General features: G+C 38.2%; 1 protein-coding gene across 1 annotated transcript in view; it reads right to left on the bottom strand.

Moving 5' to 3' along the window:
• Window positions 1-12,356: 12,356 nt before the first annotated feature.
• Window positions 12,357-15,436, bottom strand: part of EFHC2 (EF-hand domain containing 2) — a 135,342-nt gene continuing 132,262 nt past the window's right edge. The window contains exon 14 of the mRNA XM_018043680.1: window positions 12,357-12,757. Coding sequence (XP_017899169.1) covers window positions 12,659-12,757 — 99 coding nt within the window. The 3' untranslated portion in view covers window positions 12,357-12,658. The remainder of the gene's footprint in view (window positions 12,758-15,436) is intronic.

Raw genomic sequence — 15,436 nt, 5'->3', positions numbered from 1 at the left:
TCACCTCTCTCTAGTTTCAAAACATTTCCATTGACCCAAAATGAAACTCTATCCATTAAGCAATTGCTCCCCAATCCTCTCTCCTTCAAGTGCACTCTGCATTCTGTCTTTATAGATCTACCTATTCTGGATATTTCATACAAATAAAATCATATATGACTTTTTCTATCTGCCTTCTTTCATGTAGCATAATGGTTTTGAGGTTCATAGATGGTGTAGCATACATCAATACCTCATTTCTTTTAATGGCTAACTATTAATAATATTCCACTGCATGTTAACACCACAATTTGTTTATCCATTCATCTGTTGATAAACATTTGAGTTGTTTTCATTTTTTAGCTATTGTGAATAATGCTACTATGAATAGTGTATATAAATATTTGTTTGAGTAACTGTTCTGCCTTCATTTTTTAAAGATATGTTCACTGGGCATAGAATTCTACATTATCAGTTTACTATTTCAGTACTTTAAAGATGCTGGTCCACTATCTTCTTCCTTACATTTTTCCTGGTGAAAAAATCTGCTGAAATCCTTATTTTTGTCCCTCTGTGCATAACAGATCATTTTTCTGTAGGTGGTTTTAAGATTTTCACTCTATATCTAGCTGCTGTTTATGATGTTGTTTGGTGTAGTTTTCTTCATATTTCTTGCACTTGGGTTATCTGAGATCCTTACTTATTTTCAAAAAATTCAGAAAATTTTAAGCCATTATTTTCCTTTCTTCTCGCTCCACTATTATAATTGCATATTAGAGTGCTTTAAGTTGTCCTGCAACTCACCAATGAACTGTTCATTTTTTCCCCAATCTTTTCACTCTTTGTGTTTCATTTTGGATACTTTCTATTAGTATGTCTTCAAGTTCATACTTGAACTTTTTTTCTACAAAGTCTAATCTGTCTTTAACCCATTCATTATATTTTTTATCTCACCTCATCCATTGTACCTTTTATCAATAGAAGTTTGAGTTGGGTCTTTTTTAATCTTCCATGTTTCTCCTTAACTTTTTAATTACATGGAAACAGCTTAATAGTTGTTTGATTCTCCATTTCTGCTAACTATAACATCTGTGTCAATCTGGGTCAGTATCTATTGATTTCTTTTTTCCTCGTTGTGAATTGAACTTGCCTTTTCTGGTATGCCTGGTAATCTTTTATTGGAGGCAAGACCTTGTGAATTTTACCTTCCTTGGGGGCTATTTATATATTTCTATCAACACTCTTACCTTGTAGTAGGAAATGGCAACTCATTCCAATATTCTTGCCTGGAAAATTCCATGGACAGAGAAGCCTAGTAGGCTATATAGTCCATGGGGGTTCAAAGAGTTAGCTAAGTGACTAAGCACACATATCAATAGTCCAGCTTTTTTTCTGAGACACAGTTAAATTACTTGGAAATTGTTTGACCCTTTTAGGTGTTTCTTTTATTTATTTATTTTTTTAATTTTATTTTTTCAACTTTAAATTTATTTTAATTAGGGGCTAATTACTTTACATTATGGTAATGATAACCCTGTATGCGAGACAGCAAAAGAGACACAGATGTATAGAACAGTCTTTTGGACTCTGTGGGAGAGGGAGGGGGGGATGATTTGGGAGAATGGCATTGAAACATGTATAATATCATATAAGAAACAAATCACCAGTCCAGGTTCGATGCAGGATACAGGATGCTTGGGGCTGGTGTGCTGGGATGACCCAGAGGGATGGTATGAGGAGGGAGGTGGGGGGGAGGTTCAGAATTGGGAACACATGTACACACATGGTGGATTCATGTTGATGTAGGTGTTGCTTTTAAAATGTGTTAATTTTAATCTAAAGTTCATTATTCTTCATTATTGGGGAAAGAAACGTTTGAGTACAATTCTCCATGAATATTGAGACTTTACAGCCAGGTTTTTTGAGAAGAGGCACTATTATCAGCTTTGTGTGAACACTAAGTACCATTCTCTGCTCCCGTCTTGGGCAGTTTCCTCAGACACATGTGTTGCTCAGTACTCAGCTGAATACTCAAGGAACCGTCTGGAGATCTCTGAAGTTCCGTTTCTGTGCAGTCTCTTCGCAAGTAATATTCCTTCTGAACTCTAGCAAACTTGGTATTTCTAGACTCTCGGTTCCATCTCTTCTAGTCAGAAAGGACATCATATTCTATTTGGTTTCCCTCTTCTTGTGCCATAGGCCAGAAACTTTTTCAAGGCAATAATCTGAGGCTATAAACCCTGCCACTTTGCAACAATATGGATGAACCTTGAAGGTATTATGCTAAATGAAATAAGTCAGACAGAGAAAGCAAATACTATATAATCTCATTTATATATGGAATCTAAAAAGGTCAAACTCAGAAAAACAGATAGTGGAGAAATGGTTACCAGGGGCTTGGGATGGGGAAATGGTGAGATGTTGGTCAAAGGGTACAAACTTCTAGCTAACAGATGAATAAGTTCTAAGGAATCTAATGTACAGCATGGTAATTACAGTTAAAAACATTGTATTATATATGCTTAAAAGTTTCTAAGAGTAGATCTTAAATGTTTTCTCTGCAACAAAGGAATGGTAATTATGTGATATGATGGAGGTGATACCTAACATCACAATGGTAATCATCCTGCAATATATAAATGTATCAAGTTAATATGCTGTACACATTAAATTGAACAAAGAGAAGAACAAAACTGGAGAACTAAAACTATTAATTTCAAGACTTATTATAAAGCTACAGTAATCAACACAGTGTGATATTAATATAGACACATTAATTAATGAAACAGAATAGAAGTCCAGACATAGATCTTCACATATATCAAAAACCAACTTTCAGCAAAGGTACAAAAGCAATTCAATGGAGAAATGATAATCTTTTCAACAAATGGTACTGTAGCAATTGGATATCCATATGCCAAAAAAAAAAAAAACCTTGGAGACATATCTCTTATCATAACAAAAATTAACTAGAAATGGATTACAAAACTAAGTGAAAAACCTAAAACTATAAAATTTCTAGAAGAAACACAAAAGAAAACCCTTGGGACCTTGGTCTAGCAAAGATTCATTAGGTATACCACCAACAGCACAGCCCATAAAAAATAAATCAATAAAATAGATTTAATTAGAATTTAAAACATTGGCCCTCCTAAACACCCTGTCAAGAGAATGAAGAGACCACCACAGGTTGGGAGAAAATATTTAGAAATCACATATCCAATGAAGGACTTGTATCTAGAACATATAAAGTACTCTCAAAATTCAATAATAAGAAAATAAGCACTCATAACAAGCTACTACTACATATCTATTAGAATGGTTAAAATTAAAAGGATTGGCCATACCAAGTATTTGCAGAAATATGGAGGAACTAGAACTTCCTACAATGCTGGAAAGTAAAATTGTATGATCACTTTGGAAAATAGTTTGTCAGTTACTGAAAAAGTTAAACATTCCTGAAAAGGAGAACATCATGAGAAATGCTGGGCTGGAAGAAGCACAAGCTGGAATCAAGATTGCCTGGAGAAATATCAATAACCTCAGATATGCAGATGACACCACCCTTATGGCAGAAAGTGAAGAGGAACTAAAGACCCTCTTGATGAAAGTGAAAGAGGAGAGTGAAAAAGTTGGCTTAAAGCTCAACATTCAGAAAACAAAGATCATGGCATCTGGTCCCATCACTTCATGGGAAATAGATGGGGAAACAGAGGAAACATGGTCAGACTTTATTTTGGAGGGCTCTAAAATCACTGCAGATAGTGATTGCAGCCATGAAATTAAAAGACACTTACTTCTTGGAAGGAAAGTTATGACCAACCTAGACAGCATATTCAAAAGCAGAGATATTACTTTGCCAACAAAGGTCGTTCTAGTCAAGGCTATGGTTTTTTCAGTAGTCATGTATGGATGTGAGAGTTGGACTGTGAAGAAAGCTGAGCACTGAAGAATTGATGCTTTTGAACTGTGGTGTTGGAGAAGACTCTTGAGAGTCCCTTGGACTGCAGGGAGATCCAACCAGTCCATCCTAAAAGAGATCAGTCCTGAGTGTTCATTGGAAGGACTGATGCTAAGGCTGAAACTCCAGTACTTTGGCCACCTCATGTGAAGAGTTGACTCATTGAAAAAGACCCTGAGGCTGGGAGGGATTGGGGGCAGGAGGAGAAGGGGACAACAGAGGATGAGATAGCTGGATGGTATCACTGACTCAATGGACATGAGTTTGAGTGAATTCCAGGAGTTGGTGATGGACAGGGAGGCTGGGCGTGTTGCAATTCATGGGGTTGCAGAGTCGGATACGACTGAGGGACTGAACTGAACTGAACTGAAAAAGGAGAAAGCAGGAACAAAATAATGTGCTAAACCCTATGTCAGAAAAACCAAGACTTAATACCTAACCTAATTGCAGTCTTGACCCCCCAGGAAAGTTAACATTTAGCCAGTCAACCTGGAATTATCTAGTCAGCCCTGGTGAGGTAATCTCTCCTCAGCCCCGGAATAGGCCTCTTCTGTTCCCCTTAGGGGGTTGGCCTTCCCTGAAACAATGCACTCCTTGCTAATAATTTATTTTCTCTGCCCCCTTTCCACCTTTAAAAACTTTACCTTTTCTATAGCTCAGCAGAGCTCCTATGTGCTAGATGAGATGCTGCCCCATTCACGAGTCATTTAATAAAGTCAATTGGGTCTTTAAATATACTCATTTTTGTCAAAATTTTTATTTTTTGTCAAAAATTTTGTTATTTTGTCAAAATTTTGTTATTTAACAATATGGATCAACCATTAGATCCAGCCATTCTACTCTGGTTCCATTCCATTCCATTGCAGCCATTCTACTCTGGTTTCCTTAGTGACTTAGTTGGTAAAGAATCCGCCTGCAAGGTGGGAGACCTGGGTTTGATCCTCGTGTTGGGAAGATCTCCTGGAGGAGGGCATGGCAACCCACTGCCTGGAGAAGCCCCATGGACAGAGGAGCCTGATGGGCTACAGTCCATGGGATCACAGAGTCAGACATGACTCAGCAACTAAGCACATATTCTACTCTTAGGTATTTATCTAAGAGAAATGAAAGCATATATTCACACATAAACCTGTACACCAAGGTTCACAGCAGTTTTATTTGTAATAGGTAGTTAATTGAAATAACCTAAATTCCATCGACATGTGAATGAATTAAACTTTGGCATATCTATACAATGGACTCAGCAATAAAATGAAATGAAATACTGGTATATGCAAAAATGTGGATGAATCTCAAAACAATTATGCAGAGTAAAAGAAACCAGACCCAAAAAAAGTACATACTGTATAATTCCATCTATATAAAATTCTAGAGAATGCTAACTTTTCTATAGTGACAGAAAGCAGAGGGTGAAGACTAGCAGAATCACCCCTAAATATTCCTCTTTGGCATAAGAATTATTTTGAGCTGACTATTCTGAAAAATAATCACAGCAGACACAGGAGAAGTTCTGTAAACGAGCTATCCTTCTGTAGAGACATTTATATCTATAATGGAAATCTCCCTTTGTAAGGATGTCTTCCTCTCTGTACCAGGAAGCGAGGATGGCTCAAAATCACAAGAAACTCCTAATAATGAAGAAGGCATTGATTTCTATCTGCAAAACAAATCTTACCCTTGTTTACCTTGCTTTTCCTGATAATCTTCCATAAGGGCTCTCCTCCCCCCAACACACACCTTTATTCTATCTTTAGCTGAAGGTGAGTGGTATTTAAAGTAGTAGCTTAGGTCACCGTGTGTGTGTGTTCTCAGTCATGTTCAACCTTTTGTGTCCCCATCGCCAGGCTCCTCTGTCAACTGGATTTCCCAGGGAAGAATACTGGAGTGGGTTGCCATTTCCTCCTCCAAGGGATCTTCCCGACCCAGGGATCAAACTGTGTCTCCTGTATTGGCAGGTGCATTCTTTACCACTAGCACAACTGGGGACGCACCTAGGACCACTCTGTAGAGTTACTAATATTTTCTGGATATCTCCCACATCTACCTTCTGGGGTTTTTCCTCTGGTTAATCTGTCTTTTATTATATTGGGTTTCACCCGAGAGCTCAGAATGGTGGAGGGAGAATTATTTTTCCTGCCCCACAGAGGAGGGATTTCAAAGGAGTGTGAGGAAATTTGGAGGGAAGAAGTTCATTATCTTGATTGGGTTGACGTTTCACTGGTATACAGATGTGTGAGTTTATCAACTTGTACACTTTAATATGTACAGTTCATTGTATGACAATAAAACCTCTTTTAAAAACATCAGTAAGTAATACACTAGACACTGTGATTCTCAGACAATAAGTACCCCTCTAGCCAATCTTACCTGTGCTCACAATGACCCTCAAATGTGCCAACTCCAGCCCTGGCCATTCTGCAGCCCTGTTCATCCAGTTGCCTTATCAACATCTCCACTTCTCTGTTCCACAGGCACTCTAATTTCCTATGCCCAAGGCAGAATTCTTGACTCCCCCTCAAATCTGATTTTTTCCCAGTATATCCCAGCACAATGATTGGCAACTCCACCTACCCAGCTGCCAAAATGACTCAACCCTAATTTTGATTTCAGCTTCTCCCTCATCTTCAACATCCTGAATGTGTCTGGAATCTATTCACTTTTTAGCAACCTCAAACCAGCCATCACTGCTCTGGCAACAGCCTCCTAGTCGGCCTTCTCACTGCCAAACTCACTCTCGTAGTTCACACACAGAGAGCAGCCAGAGATTTTTAAATGCAGACGTGATCTTTTCATTCTCCAGATTTAAAATCTTTTCAGTAACTTCTCGTGCCCTTAGGATGAAGTTCCAACTCTTTAATGTGAGTTACACACACAAGGTGGTCCCTATTCTCGTTTGGCTCCTCTCTGCAATGGTCTTATGTCTTGCCATTTCCCTTCTTTCTCTCCACTCTGGTCATGGTTGAAACTGGGGCTATCTGCAGCAGTCTGAAATGGCTTGTCAGCTCCGGTTCTGTATTCAGAGTGGCTTCACAGCAAGGGAGAAAAAAGGCAGGCAAAAGTAATTTAATCAAGTTCCTATTTCAGTCAGCTGTTCTTGGACAGGCAAAGTAGGAAAAAAGGAAACACAAAGATGACTTTGGTAGAACTCTTTATAAAGGAGAATGTATTTTCTGTTTTTCACCAAGCCATCAGCCCCTCTGGATTTTAATATTATAGTGGGGTCATAACAAGCATTTCCTCTATTGTTGGGTTTACACAGAAGCAAAGCGGTGCTCAGGAAGCTGGGAGATTGATGAATAGCTGGTTTGATGTGTTTGAACCATTCACCACTTTGAGTTAAATGTGCATATTCTGTTCAAAATAGACAATGGGGAATGGCGGTCCCTTTTTCCCTCTATAACTTGCATAACATCAGGCCTCACTGCTTAAACTAATGAGTATTTAGAAGTAAAGGCTCCTACTGATTCTAGCCAGTCATTAATTCTCCGCTTGCAGAGCCACTGTGGAGTTTTTCATCAGCCACATTTTTCAGCCGTTTCCAGTTGCTTCTGAGCAGCAGTGCTGACCCTTGGCTTCCTGTGCCATGCACCAGACACACAATGGGCTGGAAAGTTCCCTTGGAAGGAATTGTACTGGGGACCAGGAACAAACGCAAAGAAGATGTACATCCTCGCATTAGAACTATTAGTTTGGGGCAACTTAATTGAATTTTAAATGAAGATGTTTATTTAAACCAATATATAACCTGGTAGAAGAATGTGAGTGGGTGTGAATTACAATTTCGTTTAAACTAGTTGCACAGTCAGTGCTACCCTTTGTAATAATGTTTGCTCCATTATCACTCCAGGTTTATTTGTTAAATAGCTTCATTGATCTTGCCTCAGTAGGTTTTCCATTTTTATACATCACATTCTCTTCGGAATTAAAAAGTACCATGTTTCCAGATGCTGTCAACTTGAAGAGACTTATTTTTGAAAAAGTCTTAACCTGCTTTCAACTGGAAGCAACACAAATGTGGCCCACACAAATATCAGGGCAGAGACTCATCACTTGAGTTTATGTTTAACACCATCATTTGGAAGCTGTTTGTCTGAAAGATCATTTACAGACCAATTCTGCAGGGTATTCAAAATTCAGAAATCTACATTCTTAACCCAAAGCAATATATGGATAATTGGGAACATGACTATTCATTATTCCATGGATTCTGCACTATTCAGCATCATAAATATTTTGTGGAAAACCCTACTATTTCATTAAGCTACTAGTGAAGATGCCAACTGCCAAACTCAAGAGCAAAATCATAATATATGGAAGAATGAGTGGACAAAATGAAGAACAAGTGGAAAAGGCTATGATGAAGCAATCCTCACTCAAATTAAGATAAATAAACTGAAGTTGGAAAGGCAAGGTTGTTTTTTTTAAAAATCTGGATATCATCTTGTTTAATAATTCCCTACTATTTTAAAGAAGGAAGGGCAATGTAAATATCCTAAAATCATGACTGAGGTATCCTTAAAGCCTGGAAGCAATATAACCTCCCCCCAAACTGACTTCAAAATAAGACCGAGAATGGTGTGTGTGACATTAATTGGATCGGAGGCAATGCACACACTAAAGTAGGCAAACTGTTTAAACTACTGTAATACTTAAAAGTTACAATGCTCTTCATCTCTCTATTGTTTAAATTTTTATTTATTTTAGTAAGCATCAGTCAACCAATAGATGAAGCCACTGTGGAAAATAACATGGAGATTCCTCAAAAAAATAAAAATAGAGTTGCCATATGATCCAGCAATCCCACTCCTAGGCATATATCAGGACAAAACTGTAATTCAAAAAGGCCCCATGTTCATATCAGCAGTGTTTACAATAGCCAAGACATGGAAACAATCTAAATGTCCACCAACAGATGAGTGGATAAAGAATATGTGATATATTCAATATATATACAGTGGAATACTACTCAGCCATAAAAAAGAATAACATAATGTCATTTGCAGCAACATGGATGGACCTAGAGCTTATTATACTGAAGTATATTATAGTGAAGTAAGTCAGAAAGAGAAAGACAAATACCATATAAGATCACTTATATGTGGAATCTAAAATATGACACAAATGAACTTATCTACAAAGCAGAAATAGAATCACAGACACAGAGAACAGATTTGTGGTTGCCAAGGGGGAGGCACGGTAGGGGAGGGGTGGATTGGGAGTTTGGAAGTTAGCAGATGCAAACCATTATATGCAGAATGGATAAACAGTAAGGCTGTACTGTATAGCACAGGGAACTATATTCAATATCCTGTGGTAAACCATAATGGAAAATAATATAAGAAGAATATATGCGTGTATAACTGAATCACTGTATTATACACCAGAAACTAACACAACATTGAAAATCAACTATACTTCAATACATAAATAAATCAACCAATAAACATAGCCACAAGGCTCTTCAGTTGGGTCCAAATGGTTTAGTTAGGTTAAAAAGCTGGGGGGGAAGGCAAATAAACACTGAAAATTAGTCATTTGCTGACAACATCCATACTTTACAACAATGACTCAGCAAACCATTTAAAGTGAACTGCAACAGCTTTTAATCAGTTTCTTATGAAAAGACACGATTCAATTTGGGCTTTCAAACGACTTTATCAATCATTCCCACAGTTCCAGGAATACTAAAACAAAAGTTAGTTCTTAGTACAAAAGGTTTGCCTATATTAACCTTCAACTCACCCAGACATCAAGAGGCAGCACCAGCTTTTCCATCAAAATGAGAAATATTAGCAGCTAAAAATATAAGTATATGCAAAGGTAGTGAAACTTCTTTAAAATATTATTACCCATGAACAATGACAATAGTTGTGATTTCTCTTCTTCAGAGGAAAGAAAAGAAGCAGCTAATAATCTAAGTGTGTGCAAAGGTGGTGAAACTTTTAAAAGGTATTACTATGGAATATTGATGCTTTCAAATTGTGGTGTTGGAGAAGACTCTTGCGAGTCCCTTCGAGAGCAAGGAGATCAAACCAGTCAATCCTAAAGGAAATCAACCCAGAATATTCATTGGAAGGACTGATGCTGAAGCTCAAATACTTTGGCCACCTGATGCAAAGGATTAACTCACTGGAAAAGACCATAGGATGCTGGGAAAGATTGAAGGCAAATGAAGAAGAGGGTGGCAAACGATGAGATGGTTAGATAGCATCACTGACTCAGTGTACATGAAATGAGCAAACTCTGGGAGATAGTGAAGGACAGGGAAGCCTGGTGTGCTGCAGTCCATGGGGTTGCAGAGTCAGACACGACTTAGTGATGAACACACACACTCTGGAATAATGGCAATAGTTGGGATTTCCCTTTTTTCAGAGGGTAAAGACCAAAATTACAGCCATCTTTCCCACACCTCCCAAAGATTTGAGTCACAGGGTTTATTTGTGTTGAAAACCAGAGTTATCAACAGCTTGAAACCTAAGCAGACTGCGTCAGCATTTCAGGACCACCTGGGACCAAGGAGGTGGGGGCTGGGAGATTTCCAGATGGATTGTAAGACAATTCACTGATATTTACATAACGAGAATAAATGTTTTTCCTAAGATAGCATTTCCCTTCAGTGTCTTGAGACCACCAGCAAAAGAGGGAGGTATAAAAATTCTATTAATAATCTTTGTTTTTATGGCTTTGGCATTTATTAACTAATGGGGGCTGTTTATTAGGTCATAAACTTTACTAATGGGCATATTATCTCTAAATTATAAATCTCCTTCAGTATATGGCTGTTATAAAAAGAATAATTATTTAAAGTGTCTGTATGACTACAATGTATCATGTTTATCCACATGATTCCTATAATGGCCATTTAATTGCTAATTGTGGACTTGTTCTGTGAATAACCAGGGCAGTGACACACACATGTATGTATCAGAACAAGCAGCTGTCATCCTACAAACTCAGGAGCATATCACTGGCTTGCTTCCTTCCCTTTTCTCCTCCCACTTCTCAAATGAACTTTATTACAAGCCTGTACCAGGGCTAAATTATCTACACATTTAAAATCTTGAGGGAAAGACTGAAGAGTTGAATAGGTAAGTGACGAATGTGTCAGCCCGAAAAGTTCCAGGAAAGTGTCATCCTTCTAAAAGCTTGCTCTCTGGGGAATGGAAAATCTCAAAGTGACAAAATAGCTTGGCACTGTCAGCTGTCTTAAAGAAAAAAAAAAAAAAACCTGGGACAAAAATCAAGAAGTCAAAATTAGACTTTATGGGTAAATGGTTCTAGTATACAAATTGAGTATTCTAGTTTATTGGAAAATCCTATGAGATCTATTTTAACAATGGCACATGTAGAACTATCCTAGGTTTATATATAGAAATGGTTTACTGATGAACTTCAAATTTTAAAAATGAAGCAGTTATTGTTGTCGAGCAAAGTGGTACATCTGAGTGTCAAGAAGCCAGCTCATTTCTAGGCAAAACACTGCAAACGTAGGGTGAAAGAATAAGAAGATAGAAGAGTCCCTTGAGATGACGTCAGTTCCTCTTCCTCCTCTCAGAGCAGTCCCTGGGTCAGTGTTAAAGACCTTTCTCCACAGGCTTCCATCGTCTCTAAAACACCAGGCAACTGGGTTTATGATACTCAGTACCCAACACTGAAGAACGGGGTAGATTGAGACAAATTTGTCACAGTGAATTCCCAGAGGTCTGTGATTATGAGGTGTAATCAAATGTACACTACATGACCAAAGTTCTGCTGAGACTCATAATGCATAGTCCTAGAAAAAAAGAGAACTAGAGAAAAGCAAAAGGGAAACATGTCACAGTCTTAGAATATTAAAACCTCTGGGTGGTTATGTATGTGTACAGAAGGAACCAAAAACAACCTCTCAGGATCCTCAACATTCGCATCCTTAAATATTTCAGACATAATACAGTTTTGGTCATACTATAATTATATACACATGCATCAACCCACTCCAGTATTCTTGCCTGGGAAATCCCATGGACAGAAGAGCCTGGTGGGCTATAGTCTGTGGGGTTGCTAAAGAGTCAGATACAACTTAGTGACTAAACAACAACAACAATATATTCCTAAATTGTGTAAGTTTAAAAAAAATAACTGTATATATTCTACTTTCTCAAATTGTGTGTGTGTGTGTTTGTATGTTGTAGGGGAGGGGTCTTTTTTCTTCTTGTAGCTTTGTTAATTTCAGAAAAAATAAATATCTTCACTCTACAGACGTTTAAGGATTATTTTGAAAAGGTGAGTTGTTACAGAGTTTAATTATGTAAGTAATAAGTGTCTGTCAAAAAGATTTCAAAAAATGTTTAATAGAATCACAACTTATTGTTCTGATATAATTTGATTTTATATTGTCTTATATAGCTGTCAAAAGTCATTTTCTTTTTGTGCTGTAATGAATCAAATTACATTGGATAGAAAATTACTGTAAGATTCTTGGTATTAATAAATCATATATATAATAAAAAATGCTCAATGTTTCTTTAAATGGCATTTTTAATAGTGCAGGTACATCAGCAATATGAGGTTCTGAAAACCTGAAATGACAAAAGGAGATTAATTTTGGAATATGGATTTTAATTCAATATGAACCTTGTCTCTTTTGTTTAATGGAATTATATCTACTGAAATAAACTTGGCAAAAATTAAAGCAGGAAATTAGAAAATCAAAGGAAGTTAACCAAAACTGCATGGTTACTACTCTTCTAAGCCAAACACATCCTTTAAAAGGTTTAAATAGTAAATGCGTTTCACAGGAATAGGTGATGGCATCCCAAGCCACTCATCTTCACATCTCTGGGAAAAAAACACAAAGAAGGATATAATTAGAACTACATTTGAAAGTGCAGTTTTATAAATGCAACATCAAATTGTTTGTTCCTTGTCATTTATATAAGCTCTTGGCTAAGTAGTTTATTTTCCAAGCAGACATTTCATTGACTTTCAGATCATCAGGACTCCGCAGTAGATTGGATTCTTATACTCGGTCCTTTGTCCTTCCCTGTATTAGAATTATATATACTGTGCTCTTTGCCATGTGAATTTGCCGAACCTCCTATGAAATCCTGTTTCCTAAGGAGTCCTTTTTCCCTTTGACATGAATTTGGCCACATGGCTGGCTCTGGCCTATGTCATCCTAGCAGATATACCACAGACAGAGGCCTTAATGTGCTAGAATGGTTTGGCTTGGCCTTTGTACCTCTGCCATCACCATGAGAAGAACATGGCCCAAGATGCTGCTGGTCCCAGAACCGCACAGGTGGAGAAAGCCCCCACACATGCATGCACGATATATCATGGGCTTCCCAGGTGGCTCGGTGGTAAATAATCTATTTGCCAATGCAGAAGACCTGGCTTCCATCTGTGGGTGGGGAAGATGCCCCGGAGAAGGAAATGGCAACCAACTCCAGTATTCTTGCCTGGAAAATTCCAAGGACAGAGGAGCTACTGGGCTACAGTACATGGACTCGCAAAGACTTGGACATGACTGAGTGCATGCGTACACACACACACACACACACATATTATGTGATACATATATGTGTATATATATTTGCTAAACCTTCACTCTAAAGAGGTTTAAGAATTATTTGGCTAAGGTGGCTTGTAACAAAATGCAATTATGTAATAATAAACGTGTTAAGGAGATTTCAAAAATCTTGTATATATAACTCTATATACATATAGGCATATACATACTTTTATTTATGCTGTAATGGCTAATTAATATTATTATCAATGGTGGAGGAGGTAAGTCCATAACTATAGCTACCTCTATTTCTATTGTCAAGGTTAACTGTTGTATATAAGAGCTGTTAAATCTCTCCTAGTGCCAAATTAGTATCTGGAGCCACAAGGTACCACACAAATACAGGTAAGGGCTCCATATTTCTATGTGATGTGGAAACAACCTGAGAAAGTGATATTTCACTTGGGCTTTAAGGGATGAGGAACAGTTTGTTGATGTGTTGTTTAGCTACTAAGTTGGGTCCGGCTCTTTGTGACCCCATGAACTGTAGCCCTTCAGGCTTCTCTGTCCATGGGATTTCCCAGGCAAGAATACTGGAGTGGGTTGCCATTTACATCTCCAGGGGATCTTCCCAATCCAACGACTGGCGTCTCCTGCATTGCAGGCAGATTCTTTACCACTGAGCCACCAGGGAAGTCTTGAGCAGCAAGCAGTTAAGCAGGGGATTAAAGTGATGAAGGCTGTTCCAGGCATAGAGAATAGTATAAGCAAAGGCCTGGAGACCCAAAAAGTCCTTTTTCAAGAAAGGGTGAGTATCCTGGTTGGTCTAGGGTACAGAGTACAAAGCGAGAAGAGAGACAGTTGGATGGAAAAGGCAGGGCCAAACTTGAAGCCTTCTGTGCTAGTTTATGCTTTATGCTATTGCTAGGGAAAGTCAACGGTGGATCTCAGTGAAACTGGATTAGAAGTTTATTAGGTAACTCATTGGATGGATGAAGAATGAAAGGAAGGAGGACAATCACTTTGGAGGTTACTGCAATAATCCTAGGGAGAGATGACTATGCCATAACCAGTGCAGCTGGGCCTGGGGTGAATAAGAACTAAATCTGAAAGACTCTGCTGCAGTAGAACACACAATACCTGGAAGGTGACTGATGCGCAGCGGTGATAAAAGAAAGAGGTCAAGTTATAGGTTGAATTGTGTCCCCTCAAAAAAGACATGTTGGAGTCCTAACCCTCTGATATCTCAGAATGTGACCTTATTTGGAAATAAGGTCATTGCAGATGTAATTAGCTCAATGCGGTCATCCTGGAGTAGGTTAGGCCCCCTAATTCAATATGCTCAGTGACCTTATAAACTAATACAGATAAGGATGGTTCTAAGACTTCTAAATTTGGTAACAGCTGACGATGTCTGTATTAGTTTCCTAGGGCTTCCATAACAAATTACCACAAACTGAGAGGCTTAAAGCCACAAAATGCATTCTGTCATCATGAAGAGACCAGATGTCCAAAATCCAGGTGCTGGCAGGGCTGGCTCTTCCTGGACGCTCTAAGGGAGACTGTCCCATGCCCCTCTCCCAGCTTCCGGGAGTGGATGGCTATCCCTTGAGTTCCTTCGCTTGTAGATACATCACTCCCTTCTCTGCCTCTATCTTGTTCTCCGTGTGTCTGTGTGTGTCTCTGTCATCACATAGCCTTCTTATGACAACAATTACTGGATTTAGGGGCCACTCTAATCCAGTATGAGCTCATTTTAACTTTTAGTAGGTGTTTTAATTGTATCTGCAAAGATTCCATTTCCAAATAAGTTCACATTCTGAGGTTTTGGGTAGACAAGAATTGAGCGACGTGTGTTGGGGGGGCAACATTGTAAAGAAAATAAAAAAGCACAAAGAAGAGAAGTTTTAAACATTTTTAACTGGGAAATAATGATCATAGGGAGAAACTAGGCTCAGTTTGGGGCATTTTAATTTGAGGTACCCCTAAGACAGTGAGGTAAAGAT

The sequence above is a fragment of the Capra hircus genome, assembly GCF_001704415.2.
Source record: "Capra hircus breed San Clemente chromosome X unlocalized genomic scaffold, ASM170441v1, whole genome shotgun sequence".
Lineage (NCBI taxonomy): Eukaryota > Metazoa > Chordata > Mammalia > Artiodactyla > Bovidae > Capra > Capra hircus.
The sequence above is the reverse complement of the archived record's forward strand: the minus strand, read 5'-3'. Positions and strand labels throughout refer to the sequence as shown.